This window comes from Leucoraja erinacea, chromosome 35 (genome assembly GCF_028641065.1).
Source record: "Leucoraja erinacea ecotype New England chromosome 35, Leri_hhj_1, whole genome shotgun sequence".
Taxonomy (NCBI): Eukaryota; Metazoa; Chordata; class Chondrichthyes; order Rajiformes; family Rajidae; genus Leucoraja; species Leucoraja erinaceus.
Genome location: NC_073411.1, coordinates 4,367,759 through 4,387,156, shown reverse-complemented (window position 1 = coordinate 4,387,156; position 19,398 = coordinate 4,367,759). Strand labels below are relative to the sequence as shown.

Below are 19,398 nucleotides of genomic sequence, written 5' to 3'. Positions count from 1 at the left end.
GTCAGATAGGAGCTGTACCCCCAGGCCCACAGCCAGCGCAGAGAAGTAGCGCTAAACCCAGCTCAACTCTGCCTGTCCCGCCAGGTTAACCTACAGCCCTGCCTGGACTTGCGGGAAATATGGCCCAGGTTTACAGCCAGCGCGGAGAAGCAGCGTTGGTGTCCCATCAGTCCAGGCAGGGCTGTAGGTTAACCCGGCAAGACAGGCAGAGTTGAGCTGCATTTAGCACTGGATTGAGCCTCACTCGCATGCGTGCGTGCGTGTGTGTGCGTGTGTGTGTGTGCGTATGCGTGTGCATGTGCGTGTGTGTGTGTGTGTGCGCGCGCATGAGGGGAAAGAGGGAGTGACCGGGGGTGAGACTGGTCCATGATTATGCTGCTTATGAGCTGAAGGGTATTTATTGCTGAAGTTTACTGAAGGAGGGAACCACATCAGAAGCTTTTGTTGAGTTAGTGACGTGATCATCACCTGTATTCTACAACCCTTGTCTCCTGTCCTGACTGTACGATGAGAGTGTTGCTTTGACAATCTCCTCTCCACAGCACCTGACTCAACCAAAGGTAGATCTTCAGTCTGAAGATGGGCCTCGTCCCCATCCCTTCTCTCCAGAGATGCTGCCTCACCCGCTGAGTTACTCCAGCATTTTGTGTCTACCTTCGATTGAAATCAGCGTCTGCAGCTCTCTCGTACATACCCGACTCAACCAACCGGCTGTCACCACAAACAAACCTGTTCCTCTGGATCGAAGATAGACACAAAGTGCTGGGGTAACTCAGCGGGCCAGGCAGCATCTCTGGAGAGAAGGGATGGGTGACGTTTCGGGTTGAGACCCTTCTTTGTTTGGTTCCACACCTCCGCTCAGCCCGTCTAAACTTAACCTGATCTCCCGGTTGCCAAACACTTTAACTCCCCCTCCCATCCCCACACTGAGCCTTCTGCCCTGGTATTCCCTCTGCAACATAAATGGGAAAGTTGCTGATATTTTTGATGGGTACGATAAAAGATGTGGAACAACTGGGAATGAGGTCCAGGGACCGAGATCTCCTGGGAAAACTGGACATCTTCTCCATTCAGGGTCGGGAGCTCTGTGGGGGTGAGAGGGGAGTGGTTGGGGAGCAGGGTTTAGACAATAGACAATAGGTGCAGGAGTAGGTCATTCGGCCCATCGAGCCAGCACCGCCATTCAATGTGATCATGGCTGATCATCCCCAATCAGTACCCCGTTCCGGCCTTCTCCCCATATCCCCTGACTCCGCTATTTTTAAGGGCCCTATCTAGCTCTCTCTTGAAAGCATTCAGAGAACCCACCTCCACCGCCCTCTGAGGCAGAGAATTCCACAGACTCACCACTCTCTGTGAGAAAAAGTGTCTCCTCGTCTCCGTTCTAAATGGCTTACTCCATATTCTTAAACTGTGGCCCCTGGTTCTGGACTCCCCCAACATCGGGAACATGTTTCCTGCCTCTAGTGTGTCCAAACCCTTAACAATCTTATATGTTTCAATGAGATATCCTCTCATCCTTCTAAACTCAAGAGTGTACAAGCCCAGCCGCTCCATTCTCTCAGCATATGACAGTCCCGCCATCCCGGGAATTAACCTTGTTAACCTACGCTGCACTCCCTCAATAGCAAAAATGTACTTCCTCAAATTAGGGGACCAAAACTACACACAATACTCCAGGTGTGTAGGTATAGGGCTCTGTACAACTGCAGAATTACCTCTTTGCTCCTATATTAGATTCCTCTACTCTTGTTATAAAGGCCAACATGCCATTCGCTTTCTTCACTGCCTGCTGTACCTGCATGCTTACTTTCAGACTGATGAACAAGGACCCCCAATCCCGTTGTGGTGGATGTTTATGTTAACTTTGATGTGGTTGTGTGTCTTGTTGCTTTTCACTTAGTATGGCTGTATAGTTACGCACGTTTCACCGTACCTTAACAGCTACATGTGACTATAAACGGACCTTGAAACCTTGTTGCCTTCCCCTCTATTCTAGATTTCCCTTGCTCTTCGTCCTCCTTGATGTCTCATTTTCACACCTTACTCTTCCATATCCCCGAGTCTCCCTCTACCCTGACTCCCAGTCTGAGGAAGGGTCTCGACCCGAAACGTCACGCATGCCTTCTCTCCAGAGATGCTGCCTGTCCCGCTGAGTTACCCCAGCATTTTGTGTTCATCTTTCTTCTCTTGAAGTTGCAGCACACAGAATCGCCATGGATTGTTAATGCCTCTAAATGTTCAATCAGGTTTGTAGGTTTGGCTTGGTAAATGTAAAAATTGTCCCTAGTGGGTATAGGATAGTGTTAATGTGCGGGGATCGCCGGCCGGAACGGACATGGTGGGCCGAAGGGCCTGTTTACGCGCTGTATCTCTAAATTAAACCAAACTAAGATCATGAGGGGAATAGATAGGTTGAATGCACTGAGTCTTTTGCCAAGAGTACCAAGAGTTTTGCCAAGAGTTCCAGAGGTGGGGGGGGGGGGGGGGGGGGGGGGGGGGAGATTTAATAGGAACCTGAATGGCAGTTTTTTCACACAGTGTGTGTCTGAACAGGTACTTGGATAGGAAAGGTACACAAAAATGCTGGAGAAACTCAGCGGGTGCAGCAGCTTCTATGGAGCGAAGGAAATAGGCAACGTTTCGGGCCGAAACCCTTCTTCAGGCTGATGGGGTCTTGGATAGGAAAGGTTTGGTCTTTTGTAAATGGAACCAAAATATGGCATCTCGTGCATTCGTGAGCAATGCATATGTGACAATAAATTCCCAGGGATATGTGTCAAACGCGGGCAGGTGGGACTGGTGCCCAGGTGGGAATGTTGGTCGGCAGGGGCAAGTTGGGCCGAAGGGCCTGTTTGTGCACTGTGTGACTGTGCTGTGAGACTCTAGGTGTAACATGCAGCCCTCAGTCAAACCCTTATCTGAAGCAGCTGTCCCATAACCCTGAAGATAGACACAAAAAGCTAGAGTAACTCAACGGGTCAGATAGCATCTCTGGAGAGAAGGAATAGGTGACGTTTCGGGAGACCCGAAACGTCACCTATTCCTTCCCTCCAGAGATGCTGCCTGACCCGCTGAGTTACTCCAGCATTTTGCGTCCATCTTCAGTTTAAACCAGCATCTGCAGTTCCTTCCTGCAACCCAGGCAGACTGCTGGGGCTAATAATAGGTCACTCACATCAACGCACAATCACAGTCTATACTCTAAACGCAGTGCACAAGGTAACTCGGCATCACAGGCAGAGTCGCTGAGCAGTGAAGCGACCTGCAGGCATTAAACCCAAGAATAATTTGCAACTAGCTAAAGTGATGATGAAAACTACAGGGGGGTCGGTCCAGTGAGGGGGACTGTCGAGGGCTGCAGCACGTTGCAATCTAGCCCACTGCAGCAGCCGGCTCAGTTACATCTGCACACCATCCATTTATTTTCCGAGCTGGGCACTGGGAAAAAAAGATGCAATAGGACTTTATTCATCCCAGGAGGGAAATCATTGGTCTGGCAACAGTCATAAAACACAACGGAACATGAAATTAAAGTGACGAGCGGAATGTCCAGGATTGGGGATGTGCAAAGATTTTGGGGGGGGGGGGGTCAGTCTCAGTCTACCCCACGACAGAAGGGGGAGGTTTGAGTGTACAGTTTGATAGCCACAGGGAAGAAGGATCTCCTGTGCTGCATCTTGGTGGAACCAGTCTGTTGCTGACGGTGCTCCTCAGGTTGACCAGTGTGTCATGGAAGGGGTGTGAGCTGTATTGTCCGGGATGCTCCGCAGTTTGAGGAGCATCCTCCCCTCCAAGAGTCTACTTGTCAACCTGGGAGAGTTGGACACGAGTACCTTCTCACAAATGAGATATCACGCAGAGGTCCATCCCCTTCTCTCAGCTGGAATATAGAACATAGAACAGAACCGGCAGCATCTCTGGAGAGAAAATAAAATGGGTGACGTTTCGGGTCGAGACCCTTCCTCATCACCTACTCCCTCTCTCCAGGGACGCTGCCTGTCCCACTGAGTTACTCCAGCATTTTGTGTCTATTTTCAGATTAAACCAGCATCTGCAGTTCCTTCCTACACATACGGTACAAGACATTGCCGTGCCCCACAATGTCTGGGCCGAACTAGATGCCAAGACCATCTCAGATCTATCTCAACATAATTCAAATCCCGTCATATCAATGTGCCTATCCATTGAACGCCACTATTGTATCTGCGGCCACAACCAACCCTGGCAGCGTATTTTAGGCGCCAACCCCTCCTTGCAGCTAGTACTGTCTAATCCAGGGATTAATCTGGTAAAACCTCCTCTGGTATCCTTCCAAAGCCTCTACAACATTTCTATAATGAACCAGAACTACATACAATACAGAATAATGCCCTTGTCCCACTTAGGAAACCTGAACGGAAACCTCTGGAGACTTTGCGCCCCACCCAAAGTTTCCGTGCGGTTCCCGGAGGTTGCAGGTGGTTGCCGGAGGTTGCAGGTGGTGGAAGCAGGTGGGGAGACTGACAAAAACCTCCGGGAACCGCACGGAAACCTTGGGTGGGGCGCAAAGTCTCCAGAGGTTTCCGTTCAGGTTTCCTAAGTGGGACAGGGGGATTAGGGTCTGACTGTCTAGGCTAACTATGCCCCATCTCATTTTATAAACTTCTATCAGCTCCTCTATCTGCTATCAGGTCAGGTCGGGCGGAGTTCCATGTAACCTTGTGAGATCCGCTCCATGGTCGGATAGTCGGCGACTAAACCGTCTCCCCCACCTGGTTTGCGAGGTGAGGAGGGGGCTGTGGACCCCCAGCAGGACCAAAAACAAGATCCGCCAAAGGGTGGATGAGCTCCTAGCGAGCCAACGGCCATCCACACTTCAGTAGAAGTTGCGATCACTGTCGTACACGGCATTGTAAGGAGTGATGATAAAGCACACACACACACACACCAACATCCTATACTTCCAGTGGAGGAAGTCCGCAGGAACTGGAGGACAGAGATGTGTGGTGCGTCCGTCACCGTTCCCATCTGAAACCAGCGCCACTGCGTCGCTAATGTTTTCATCGATGGTGAATGAATGAATGAATGAATGGGCTCCTCTCGGCTTCCGACGCTCCAGAGAAAAGAACCCATGCTTGTTCAACACCCCTTATACCTTCAGGTTCTGCTCAACGTCTTCTGCACCCGCTCCAAAGCCACCACAACATTCTTGTCACGTGGCGGGGGGGGGGGGCGATCGAAACTGCACGCAAGGCTCCAAATGCGGCCTAATCGAAGAACCCACGAAAACTGCACCCCTCGAGGCATAAAACCCTCACACGGTGACATAAAAGTAGAGTTGCTGCCTTACAGCAGCAGAGGTTCGATCCCGACTACAGGTGTTGTCTGTGTGGAGTTTGCACGTTCTCCCTGTGACCGCGTGGCTTTCTCCGGCTTCCTCCCACATTCCAAGGATGTACAGGCTTGCAGGTTAATTGGCCTTCCATAAATTGGCCCTGGTGTGTCGGACAGAGCTAGAGAATGGGTGATCATTGGTCAGCACGGACTTGTTGGGCTGAAGGGCCTGAGTATCTCTAAACAAAAAAGGGGGGCACAGTAGTACAGCTGGTAGAGCTGCTATCTCACAGCGCCAGAGACCCAGGGTCGATCCCGATCTCCGGTGCGGTCTGTGCGGAGTTTGCACGCTCTCCCTGTGACCGCGTGGGTTTGTAGGGTAATTGATCCTCTGTAGATTGCCCCCAGTGTGTAGGGAGTGGATGAGAAAGTGGGATAACATAGAACTAGTGTGTGTACGGGTGATCGATGGTCGGTGCGAATTCGATGGGCTGAAGGGCCTGTTTCCACCCTGTATCTCTATTCGAATCCACAAAACAAAATACTGCCTCTGCCAAGCTCCTAGAAATCTACATCCTTTTCCTTGATGCTAAAAGCTGGCATGCAAATTATTAATCATGATATTGGATAAACACATTCATAATGCAGGTGACAACGGATTAAGCGAGATAAAATGGACAGGATTAACAGCAGGTAATGATGACAAGAATTGACTAGTTAAAAGGCCATCTCTGCCTGCAGGACCCTGGCCTGGCCCACTCTGCCCACCAACTTCAACCCATGATAGATACAAAATGCTGGAGTAACTCAGCGGGTCAGGCAGCATCTCAGGAGAGAATGGGTGACGTTTCGGGTCGAGTCTGAAGAAGGGTCTCGACGTGAAACGTCACCCATTCCTTCTCTCCAGAGATGCTGCCTGACCCGCTGAGTTACTCCAGCATTTTGTATCTATATTCGGTGTAAACCAGCATCTGCAGTTGCTTCCAATATCCTTCAGATGAACGTTCTACAGAGAGACTAGACTAAACAGCAGTCAAGGCCGAGGTTTAGGGTTCAGCTTTATCATTGTTACGTACACCAAGATGCAGTGATAAGCTTTGTTTAGTTTAGAGATGCTGCCTGTCCTATTGAGTTACTCTAGCATTTTGTGTCTATCTTAGGTTTAAACCAGCATCTGCTGTTCCTTCCGGCACCTGAAAGAAAGGATATAAGCTTTTCCCACTGAGAGTAGGGAAGATTCAAACAAGGGAACATGACTTGAGAATTAAGGGACAGAAGTTTAGGGGTAACATGAGGGGGAACTTCTTTACTCAGAGAGTGGTGGCTGTGTGGAATGAGCTTCCAGTGAAGGTGGTGAAGGCAGGTTCGTTTTTATCATTTAAAAATAAATTGGATAGTTATATGGACGGGAAAGGAATGGAGGGTTATGGTCTGAGCGCAGGTGTATGGGACTAGGGGAGAATACGTGTTCGGCACGGACTAGAAGGGTCGAGATGGCCTGTTTCCGTGCTGTAATTGTTATATGGTTATATTCTGGCAGCATCTCTGGAGAGAAGGAATGGGTGGCGTTTCGGATTATCAAAATACCAAATATATATATATATAACCATATATAACCATATATATATATAAAGAAAGCTGAAACGGCAACCCATGCATATATTCTGTTGATAAATGCTGCCCGACAGGGAGGTTTTGTTTATTTCTCTCCACCGTGAAGTCTCAGTTCAGTTTAGTTCATTGTCACGTGTACCGAGGTACAGAGAACAGATTTTGTTGCGTGCTAACCAGTCAGCAGAAAGACAACACATGATTACAGCCAAGCCATTTACATTGTACAGATACATGATAAGGGAATAACGTTTAGTGCAAGGTAAAGCCAGCAATGTCCGATCAAGGATAGTCCGAGGATCACCAATGAGGTAGATAGTAGTCCAGCCCTGCTCTCTGGTTGTGGTTGGATGATTCAGTTGCCTGATAATAGCCGGGAAGAAACTGTCCTAGATTCAGGTCGAAAATAGACACAAAAACTGCAGTAACACGGTGGGACAGGCAGCATCTCTGGTGAGAGGTTTCGGGTTGAGACTCTTCAGATTCAGGTCATTGGTCTTGGTTTATGCTCGGGTTCCGGGACCTGCTTGTTTCTCGTTCATACCAGGGCTGTATCACATCCACAGGTTCTATACTGTCCACAGGTATCTAGTAACATCTGACCATCCAGGGTATTGCTCAATGGTGGAATGTTTGTAGGCAGTGTCCACTCTCCCAACCAAATCCTTCTACAGCCTCCCTGCTTCCTCTACACTACCTCCCTCTCCGCCTCTCTTTGTATCATTCGCAAATTTAGCCGCAAAGCCATCAATTCCATCAGCCTACATATCCTCATCAGTAGCAGTGACCTGTTTAAGCTACTTTATGTAGGTCACCTGACACGCACAACATCCACAAAATGGTGAGGATCAGGAATCTCTGTTTACTTTAGAGATGCAGCATAGAAACAGTTTCTTCGGCCCACGAGTTTAGTTTGGAGATACAGCGTGGAGACTGGCCCTACAGCCCACTCTAACTGTCAATCACCCGTTCACACTAGTTCGATGTTATCCCACTCCCTCATCCAGTCCCTACATGCTAAGGGCAATTTACAGAGGGCCATTCAACCTACAAACCCGCACGTCTTTGGGATGTGGGAGGAAACTCGCACTGTCACAGGGAGAACGAGCAAACACCACACACAGACAGCACCCGAGGTCAGGATCGAACCCGGGTCTCCGGCGCTGTGAGGCAGTAGCTCTACCCACTGCACCACCGTGTGCGTGAGAGGGTTGCTGGCCCAAAATTAAAGAACAACTTCAGGATGAAGAAGCCATCAGTTGCTTCTAGGGTGGCTGAGAGGCTGCAGCTGTCAGTACTAAAACATTATGCATCCACTGACTCTCTCAAACTTCTTCGATCACGCTCAAGAGGCATGGAGCAGCCACAAAACTACGGCTCAAACTGGTAGAGCTACTGCGTCACCGCTCCAGAGGCCCAGATTCCATCCTGCCCTTGGGTGCTGTCTGTGTGGAGTGTGCATGGTCTCCCTGTGACCACATGGATTTCCTCCCACAGGGAGGTGGATTATGTGCGGGTAGATCTGCGATGGTCTTGGCATCATGCCCAGCACGAACGTTGTGGGACGAAGGGCCTGTTCCTGGGATGAATTGGTCTTATGTTTTATGTGACACAAGAACCTACAGATGCTGGAATCTTGAGTAAAACACAAAGGAGGAACTCAGCGGGTCAGGCAACGTCTGTGGAAGGTCCTGACCCAAAACATCACCTATCCATGTCCTTCAGAGAAGCTGCCTGACCCACTGAGTTACTGCAGCACTTTTGTGTTTTGAAAGGTAATTCCATCCCCTTCCTCATTCAGAAAAAAGAAATGATGGCATTATCCTCAAGGAAATGTATTAACTGTTGGTCTACTTGAAGCAGGGTGCGACGGGCATTGAATGTAGCAATTTTCAGAAACTCCCAAAGGGTCTGCCCCACTTACGCGATATTTATCGGAGACTGCAGCAGGTCGCCGAAAATCTTCAACATGTTGAAGATCCAGCGGCGACCAGAATAAAGGTACGACTCTTTGGGCGACTGCTCGCCCATCATACAGGCGTCACCCCGCGACTTTCACCGCGACCTGCAGCGACTATGACAAGTGCCGGCAATTCGCCGAAAAAAATCGTGTAAGCAGGACATGCCCTTTACAGAGATAAAAAAAAAAGATAGATGCTTGGCATCTCAGTCAGTGGTCACGGGAAGAAGGCAGGAGAATGGGGTTAGGAGGAAGAGACAGATCAGCCATGATTGAATGGCAGAGTAGACTTGATGGGCCGAATGGCCTAATTCTACTCCTATTCCTTACGACCCTATGACCCCAGTGGAGTTACATATAGAAACATAGAACATAGCAGGAGTAGGCCCTTCGAGCCAGCACCGCCATTCAATATGATCACGGCTGATCATCCACAATCAGTACGCCGTTCCTGCTTTTTTCCCCATATCCCTTGATTCCGTTAGTCCCAAGAGCTTTAAACTGGAAAGCAGTTAGAAAACATCCAGTGAATCGGCCTCCAATATAATTACAGCATCAGATGTTTAGTGAAGGTCATGTCCCTCCATGAGGGCTGTTTGACACCATAATCAGCCTTTTGTTTTGAAGTGGGTTCATCAAGGGTCAGGGCGCATCAGTTGCGCTGTTTTTAACGTGGTGTTGTTAGTGAATCACACCATTGTGCCCTAGCTCTCCCACCCATCCGAACTGTGTCACACAGCCTCAGCACAATGCCGCATCCTGTGCAACACCTTTGTTTACATCGCACGGCCCATTAACCACTTCATGGCCAAGCTGGCCAGACTGAATCCCAACTGTGTACCTACTGTATGACGAACTTTTCTTGGCACTCTGGAGTTTGGGAGGATGAGGGGAGGGGGACCTCATTGAAACTTACCGAATACTGAAGGGTGGGGGGGGGCGGGGAGAAGAAGAAAGGAAGATGCGGAGACAGTGGGTTGTCTCCGCCCCTAGTGTGTAGGGAGTGGATGAGACAGTGGGATAACATAGAACTAGTGTGTGTACGGGTGATCGATGGTCGGTGTGAATCCGATGGGCTGAAGGGCCTGTTTCCACGCTGTATCCCTATTCGAATCCACAAAACAAAATACTGCCCCTGCCAAGCTCCTAGAAGTCATAGAACTAGTGTGAACGGGTGATCAACATAGAAGCATAGAAACATAGAAAATAAGAAAATATCCCTCCAAACCTGTCCCATCTATGTACCTGTCTAATTGCTTCTTAAATGTTACATAGAAACATAGAAAATAGCTGCAGGTGGAGGCCATTCGGCCCTTCAAGCCAGCACCGCCATTCATTGTGATCATGGCTGATCGTCCCCTGTCAATAACCCGTGCCTGCCTTCTCCCCATATCCCTCGACTCCACTAGCCCCTAGAGCTCTATCTAACTCTCTCTTAAATCCATCCAGTGACTTGGCCTCCACTGCCCTCTGTGGCAGGGAATTCCATAAATTCACAACACTCTGGGTGAAAAAGTTTTTTCTCACCGCCGTCTTAAATGGCCTCCCCTTTATTCTGAGACTGTGGCCCGGCGTGGTTAGTCGTACCCGGTGGTGAGTAGCAGGAGATTGGGGTAGGAGGTGTTTGGTGGGCTGATGATGGTGAATGGATCCTAGGCAAAGTAAATGGGGGAAGGGAAACGTCACTCTCCAGAGATGCTGCTTGTCCCGCTGAGTTACTCCAGCACTTTGTGTCGATCTTCAGGGAAGGGGATAGATGAGGTCACTCTGTGAGCCAGCATAGGCTAGATGGGCCGAATGGAATGCCTCTCTTCCCACCACATTCACTACCCCCCTCCCCCCCAGCCATCGTGTGACAGCCCTTTGTGCTCTCCAAACCAGCCAAGGTTGAGGATGTTTCAAATTAGAAATTTCACATCAAGTAACATGCGATCAAAGATCAAGAACAAACCTCCTGTTGGCAGCTGGTAACCAGGGGTTTAAGCACTCCCACTCCTGAAGATGTGAAAGTGGAATCTGTCCTCTCTGCTTGCAACTCGGGCGAATTGTGCCTTGAATTTAAATTGGCTCCATTCTTCCACCTCCATGAGCAACCCCCAATCATCAATGTTGTCAGGAGTTCCGCTCGCAGGGAGACAGTGGAGGAAATGTCCTCCTCCTCCTCTCACCCTTCCTCCACAGCCACGGTGTACTTTAGAGAAACAGCGTGGAAACGGTCCTTGCCGAGCCCACGCCGACCATCGATCACCCGTACGCTAGTTCTATCCAACACACGAGAGGCAGTTTACAGAAGCTACAAGCCCGCGCGTCTTTGGAGCGTGGGAGGAAACCGGAGCACCCGGAGAAAACCCACCCGGTCACAGGGAGAACGTTCTATCTTTGTCCCTCCCCCCTCCCCCGACATCAGTCTGAAGATGGGTCTCGACCCGAAACGTCGCCCATTCCTTCTCTCCAGAGATGCTGCCTCACCCGCTGGATTTAGTTCAGTTCAGAGATACAGCGCGGAAATAGGCCTCCAGAGATGCAGCCTCACCCGCTGGGTTACTCCGGCGTTTTATGTCTGCCTTAGAACGTGCAAACTCCGCACAGACAGCACCTGTCCGTGGTCAGGGTCGAACCCTGGTCTCTGACGCTGTAAGGCAGCAACTCTACCGTTGCGCCACTGCGCCACCCAGTGCAGTAACGCTATATTGTCTGAAGAAGGATCTTGACCCGAAACATCACCCATTCCTTCCCTCCAGAGATGCTGCCTGGCCCGCTGAGTTCAGTTCAGTTCAGAGATACAACGTGGAAACAGGCCCTTCGGCCCACCGAGTCTACACCGACCAGCGATCCTCGCACATTAACACTATCCTACACACACTAGGGACAATTCACACATACGCCAAGTCAATTAACCTACGAACCTGCACGTCTTTGGAGTGTGGGAGGGAGAGAAACATAGAAAATAGGTGCAGGAGTAGAGGCCATTCGGCCCCTGCACCGCCATTCAATATGATCATGGCTGATCATCCAACTCAGTATCCTGTACCTGACTTCTCTCCATACCCCCTGATCCCTTTAGCCACAAGGGCCACATCTAACTTCCTCTTAAATATAGCCAATGAACTGGCCTCAATTTCCCTCAGTGGCAGAGAACTCCACAGATTCACCACTCTCTGTGTGAAAGAAAAAATTCTCATCTCGGCCCTTATCCTCAAACTGTGACCCCTTGTTCTGGACTTCCCCAACATCGGGAACAATCTTCCTGCATCTAGACTGTCCAAACCCCCCTCAGAATTTTGTAAGTTTCTATAAGATCCCCCCTCAATCTTCTAAATTCTAGCGTGTACAAGCCAAGTCTATCCAGTGTTTCCACCCGTTGATTACAGATGGGGATTCGGGGATGTGTTACCAGGGATTGCTTGATGCTTCTAATTACACTGATCAATCGACAGCCCAGTCAGTGTGGAGGGGAACAGCACAGAGGCAGAAGCAGCTGGCTGCTGCCTGCTCACTCATCAAAACAGGAAGGAACACAAACACTGTGGAAATGACTGTACTCCAAGACAGATGTCTCCGGGATAGGATGTTCATCTCTCAGGAATGTCTCTTACTTCGACAATGGTTACCATCAACTGAATATTCCTCCCTGTCGGAGACACGACATTGGCTAGCATGGACAAGCTGGGTCGAAGGGCCTGGTTTACTACTATATGCCTCCAGGAGTGGTTAGAAACATAGAAATTAGGTGCAGGAGTAGGCCATTCGGCCCTTCGAGCCTGCACCGCCATTCAATATGATCATGGCTGATCATCCAACTCAGTATCCCTTCTCTCTCCATACCCCCTGATCCCCTTAGCCACAAGGGCCACATCTAACTCCCTCTTAAATATAGCCAATGAACTGGCCTCAACTACCCTCTGTGGCAGAGAGTTCCAGAGATTCACCACTCTCTGTGTGAAAAAAGTTCTTCTCATCTCGGTTTTAAAAGGATTTCCCCCCTTATCCTTAAGCTGTGACCCCTTGTCCTGGACTTCCCTAACATCGGGAACAATCTTCCTGCATCTAGCCTGTCCAACCCCTTAAGAATTTTGTAAGTTTCTATAAGATCCCCTCTCAATCTCCTAATTCTAGAGAGTATAAACCAAGTCTATCCAGTCTTTCTTCATAAGACAGTCCTGACATCCCAGGAATCAGTCTGGTGAACCGTCTCTGCACTCCCTCTATGGCAATAATGTCCTTCCTCAGATTTGGAGACCAAAAACTGTACACAATACTCCAGGTGTGGTAAGATACTTAGAGGCAAGATACTGCCAACTGTGTCAATGGCCACAGCGCTCCAGTAGACTTCAGAGGCTTTTAGATAGGCACACATGGATAAGTGGGGAATGGAGGGGTAGGCAACATGTTTAGGCCAAGGAGATTAGGCATAGGCCTAGAAGTGTACAGCAGAGGAACAGGCCCTTCGGCACACAATCTTTGTGCCAAACATAATGCCAAGTTAAACTGATATCATCTGCAGGCACAAGATCATCTCTGACCCCTCTCACCCTGGCCACAAACTCTTTGAATCACTTCCCTCTGGAAGGCGACTCCGGACTGTCAAAGCTGCCACAGCCAGACATTTTTTCCACAAGCAGTCGCTCTACTCAACAACCAAATATCTGTAGCCTCCTTTTGCTCCGGTGTTTTATTTCATTCACATGTTTAAACTATAATGTTTTATTCTTAATGTTTTACTGTAAGTCGTGTTGTTACTTGCGAGTGGAGCACCAAGGCAAATTCATTGTATGTGTACATACTTGGCCAATAAACGTATTCATTCATTCCCTGCACTTTCATATGCCTTCCTAAAAGCCTCTTAAACACCACTATTGTTTATGTTCATAGGTTCTAGGTGCAGAATTAGGCCATTCGGCCCATCAAGTGCACTCCGCCATTCAATCATGGCTGATCTATCTCTCCCTCAACCCATTTCCCCAAAACCCCTGGCACCCATACTAATCAAGAATTTGTCAAAAATACCCACTGACTTGTCCTCCACAGCCTCCTGTGGCAACGAATTCCACAGATTCACCAACCTCTGACTAAAGAAATTCCTCCTCATCTTTCTAAAAGTCATCCTTTAATTCTGAGGCTGTGCCCTCTGGTCTCTGGGCCTAGACTCTCCCACTTGTGGAAACATCCTCTCCACAATCACTCTATCCAGGCTTTTCACTATTCGGTAGGCCTCAATGAAGTTTACCATGTTATCTAAGCCACCTCTTTCAGAAGCATGGGGTGCAGGCCAGCCAGGTGACTAATCTACCTTCAGACCTGTCAGCTTCCTCCACTATCTCAGTAGCTCCTTTACCTGAAGCTCCCTGATCAAATCCAGTCCATTACATAATACCAAATCCAGAGCAGACACAAAATGCTGGAGTAACTCAGCGGGTGAGGCAGCATCTCTGGAGAGAAGGAATGGGTGACATTTTGGGTACATGCTGTAGATACTCTACAAATTCCCTCTCTTGGGATCCAGTACCAACCTGATATTCACAGTCTACCTGCATATTGAAATCCCCCATAACATTGCATTTCTTAGTTGCCGATTGTATCTCCTGATATAATTTGTACCCTATATCCCGGCTAATGTTCAGAGGCCTGAAAATAACTCCCATCAGGGTCTTTTTACCCTTGCAGTTTCTCAGCTCTACCCACAAGGATTCTAAATCTCCTGTCACCCCTAGCTAAGGACCGAATTTCATCCCTTACCAGCAGAGCTACCCCAGCACCTCTGCCCACCTTTCTGTCCTTCCGATAGGATGTGTAACCTTGGATATTCAGCTCCCAGCTCCGACCCTCTCTCAGCCAGGTCTCCGCCATGCCCACAACATTGTACCTTCCAATTTCTATGTTCTACAAGCTCATCCACTTTGTTCCGTATACAACGTGTATTCTACACCTTTAGTCTGGTATTCATCACCCCTCTTCTAACATTGGTCCCGATTTAACCTGATCTTCGTACGGTGTAGAGAAACAGCGCAGAAACAGGCCCTTCGGCCCGCCGAGTCCGCGATGACCAACGTTCCCCACACACAAGTACTACCCTACACACGCTAGGGACAATTTACATTAATACCAAGCCAAGTAACCAACAAACCTGCACATCCTTGGAGCGTGGGAGGAAACCGGAGATCTCGGAGAAAGCCCACGCGGTCATGAGGAGAGCGCACAAACTCCGTACAGACGGCACCCGTAGTCGGGATCGAACTAGGTTCCCTGGCGCTGCAAGCACTGTAAGGCAGCAACTCTACCACTGCGCCACCCTGCCACCCTAAAAAGCAGTCTCTTATAACCTTCCTGTCATAGAAACATAGAAAATAGGTGCAGGAGTAGGCCATTCGGCCCTTCGAGCCTGCACCGCCATTCAATATGATCATGGCTGATCATTCAACTCAGTATCCTTCTCTCCATACCCCCTGATCCCTTTAGCCACAACGGCCACATCTAACTCCCTCTTAAATATAGCCAATGAACTAGCCTCAACTACCTTCTGTGGCAGAGAATTCCAGAGACTCACCACTCTCTGTGTGAAAAATGTTTTCCTCATCTCGGTCCTAAAAGATTTCCCCCTTATCATTAAACTGTGACCCCTTGTTCTGGACTTCCCCAACATCGGGAACAATCTTCCTGCATCTAGCCTGTCCAACCCCTTAAGAATTTTGTAAGTTTCTATAAGATCCCCCCTCAATCTTCTAAATTCTAGCGAGTACAAGCCGAGTCTATCCAGTCTTTCTTCATATGAAAGTCCTGACATCCCAGGAATCAGTCTGGTGAACCTTCTCTGCACTCCCTCTATGGCAAGAATGTCCTTCCTCAGATTAGGAGACCAAAACTGTACGCAATACTCCAGGTGTGGTCTCACCAAGACCCTGTACAACTGCAGTAGAACCTCCCTGCTCCTATACTCAAATCCTTTTGCTATGTCCTATTACTTCAGGAGACTTCAGTCACCTCTCCTGCACTCTCTTCTCTTTAACTTCATCCATACATTTCCAAATCGTTAACCCCACGCAATTTAGTTTAAAACCCAAACTACGTCCATGGTTATGCCAAGGGTTAAGCGGTTTTCCAGGAGCCTGGTCCCAGCCGGGTTCATCCATCGGAACAGTTCCCTCCTTCCCCAATACTGGTGCCAATGTCCCACAAACTCAAACCCACAGCGATAGTTGAACCAAGGTTCAACTCTTTAATCTTCTCAAGTCTATGACAATTTGCACGTGGCTCAGTACACAATCCAGAGATTATTACCGTTTTTTACCAATTTAATGCCAAGCTGCTTTTCGTTACTCCAGCATTGTGTGTCTATCTTTGGTGTAAACCAGCATCTGCAGTACCTTCCAATACAGGTTTATAGTTTAATTGGCTTCTGTAAATTGTCCCTGGTGTGTGTGTGTGTGTGTGTGTGTGTGTGTGTGTGTGTGTGTGTGTGTGTGTGTGTGTGTGTGTGTGTGTGTGTGTGTGTGTGTGTGTGTGTGTGTGTGTGTGTGTGTGAGATAGTTCTAGTGTACGGGATGATTGCTAGTTGCTGCGGACTTGATGGGCCAAAGGGCCTGTTTCCACGCTGTATCTCTAGTTCGATCCCAACTACGGGTGCTATCTGTACAGAGTTTGTACGTTCTCCCCATGACATGCGTGGCTTTTCTTCACGATCTTCGGTTTCCTCCCACACTCCAAAGACGTACAGGTATGTAGGTTAATTGGCTTGGTAAATGTAAAAAGAAATTGTCCCTAGTGGGTGTAGGATAGTGTTAATGTGCGGGGATCGCTGGGCAGCGCGGACCCGGTGGGCCGAAGGGCCTGTTTCCGCGCTGTATCTCTAAACTAAACTATCCAGTGTCAGTATGTGTGTGAGGGTCAGCATCCATTGCAGATTCCCTCTCTGGGTTTCTCAGCCATTCTACTTCACCATCTAGAAACATGTCATCCAAGATGTGTGTAGTCACTAACCTGGTCCTCATACACCCTGCCTGCTGCATGCTTATAGAACAATTGAGACAAGACCTGCAGGGTTTAGTTTAGTTTAGAGATACAGCGCAGAAACAAGTCCTTCGGTCCACCGAATCCGCTCCGACCAGTGATCCCCGCATGCTGACACTGCCTTACACACACTAGGGGCAATTTACATTTATACCAAGCCAATTAACATACAAACCTGTACGTCTTTGGAGAGTGGATGGAAACCAAGGATCTCGGAGAAAACCCACGCAGGTCACGGGGAGAATGTACAAACTCCGTACAGACAGCACCCAGAGTCAGGATCGAACCTGGGTCTCTGGCGCTGTAAGGCAACCCAGTGCACATTATAAAAAGCTGCGCGGCACGGTGGCACAGAGGTAGAGTTGCTGCCTTACAGCACCAGAGACCCAGGTTCAATCCCAACAACGGGCGCTGTCTGTACGGAGTTTGTACGTTCTCCCCGTGACCTGCGAGTGTTTTCTCCAAGGTCTTCATTTTCCTTCCACACTCCAAAGACGTACAGGCTTGTAGGTTAGGTACACAAAAAAGCTGGAGAAACTCAGCGGGTGCAGCAGCATCTATGGAGCGAAGGAAATAGGCAAAGTTTCGGGCCGAAACCCTTCTTCAGACTGGGCTTGTAGGTTATTTGGCTTGGTATAAATGTAAACTGTCCCTAGTGTGTGTAGGATAGTGTTAATGTGCAGGGATCGCTAGTCAGTGAGGACTCGGTGGGCCTGTTTTCCGGGCTGTATCTTTAAACTAAACACTAAAGCCAAGGTCTAGATATCACATCCTCTCAGACAGCAACATCAAACTCAAAGACTGCTACATCCCAGACGCAACATTTCGCCGTATGTTGTCTATTTGGTTCCTTTCCAAACACGTGGGGGGGGGGGGGGGGGGGGGGGGGGGGTGCAAGTCACAAAGAAATTAGTCATCTCAAAATATTTCAACATGAACTGAGCATTCAAAACAAGTTCCCATTACAGCAGTCACTCACTCACAGCAAACAAAAGACAACAATTATTTTTGATCATCACATTTTAAAAGGGAAAGTGTTTAAAATCTGCCTCTGAGCGAAGTATTGGAGTGGGACTATTCACTGCGCTTTCTCATAGTCATAAAGTCATGGAATCGCAGAGTCATGGAGAGATACAGCATGGAAACGGGCCCCTCGAACCAACTTTCCCACACATGCCCCATCTACACTAGTCCCACCTGCCCGCGTTTGGCCCATATCCCTCCAAACCTGTCCTATCCATGCACCCCTCTGGAACAATAAGTAGAGTTTCAGGCAGCAAGGTGGTGCAGCGGGTAGAGCTGCTACCTCACGGAGCCAGAGAACCTGGTTCGATCCTGACCCCGGGTGCGGAGTTTGCACGTTCTCCCAGTGGCCGCATGGGCACTCCAGTTCGCTCCCACGTCCCAAAGCCGTGCGGGTTTGTAGGTTAATCGACCCTCTGTAAATTGCCCCTAGAGTGTAGGGAGTGGATGAGAAAGCGGGATAGCATCGAATTAGCTTTGAAGGGGTTGATCAATGGTCGGCATGGACTCGGTCGGTGGGTCTGTTTCCGTGCTGTATCTCTAAACTAGACAGCAGCCCGACACAAGTCAGGTAACAGCACAGGCACCCTGGGGCAGCACTCACAAAAAGCTGGAGTAACTCAGCGGGACAGGCAGCATCTCTGGATACGTCACCCATTCCTTCTCTCCAGAGATGCTGCCTGTCCCGCTGAGTTACTCCAGCTTTTTGTGTCTTATCTTTGGTTTAAACCAGCGTCTGCAGTTCCTCCTTACACAACTCACCAGTAGCAGTTTGCTTTGGGCTCAGTTCACTTTCACTCAGGTCCAGGGCTCCTGGCACAGGTGTATCGGTGACAGGTGTTTCGAAATTGGTGTCGGAGTCAGAGCTGGGGGAAGGAAGAAAGAAAGAGGGAGAGGCATGAAGGTGTGTGCTGATGGTACTGAACCTCTGCCTGTAGTTCACCTTGATCACACAGTGGCTGCACCTGCCCAGACCCTACACACAACATCCAGGCACCACTCACCTGATGCACACCTGCGCGTACACACACTCACCATAAAAACACACACCATACGCACACTCAATATCATGCACTCATCATATACACACTCTCTACACAAACACTCACATATTATACACAGACACCATACACACACTAACCATACATGTACCTTATACACACCTTATACACATACACACCATATACACACACCACCATACCATACACACACACACTAATCATTAGCATACACACACTCACCATACACACACCATACACACACTAACCATACACGTACCATACACACACCTTATACACCACACACCATATACACACACCACACATACCATACACACACACACTAATCATTAGCATACACACACTCACCATACACACACCATATACACACACACACCATATACACACATACCATATACATACACACCATACACACACACCAAACACACACACACACACACACACCATACACACACACACACACAC

The 19,398-nt window shown here is 49.0% G+C and overlaps 1 protein-coding gene across 4 annotated transcripts in view; it reads right to left on the bottom strand.

Moving 5' to 3' along the window:
* The window catches only part of tacc1 (transforming, acidic coiled-coil containing protein 1), a 152,354-nt gene that overhangs the window by 75,505 nt on the left and 57,451 nt on the right, over positions 1 to 19,398 (bottom strand). For all 4 annotated transcript variants that reach the window (XM_055662130.1, XM_055662131.1, XM_055662133.1 and 1 more), the window contains one exon: positions 18,677 to 18,780. In XM_055662130.1, coding sequence (XP_055518105.1) covers positions 18,677 to 18,780 — 104 coding nt within the window. The remainder of the gene's footprint in view (positions 1 to 18,676; positions 18,781 to 19,398) is intronic.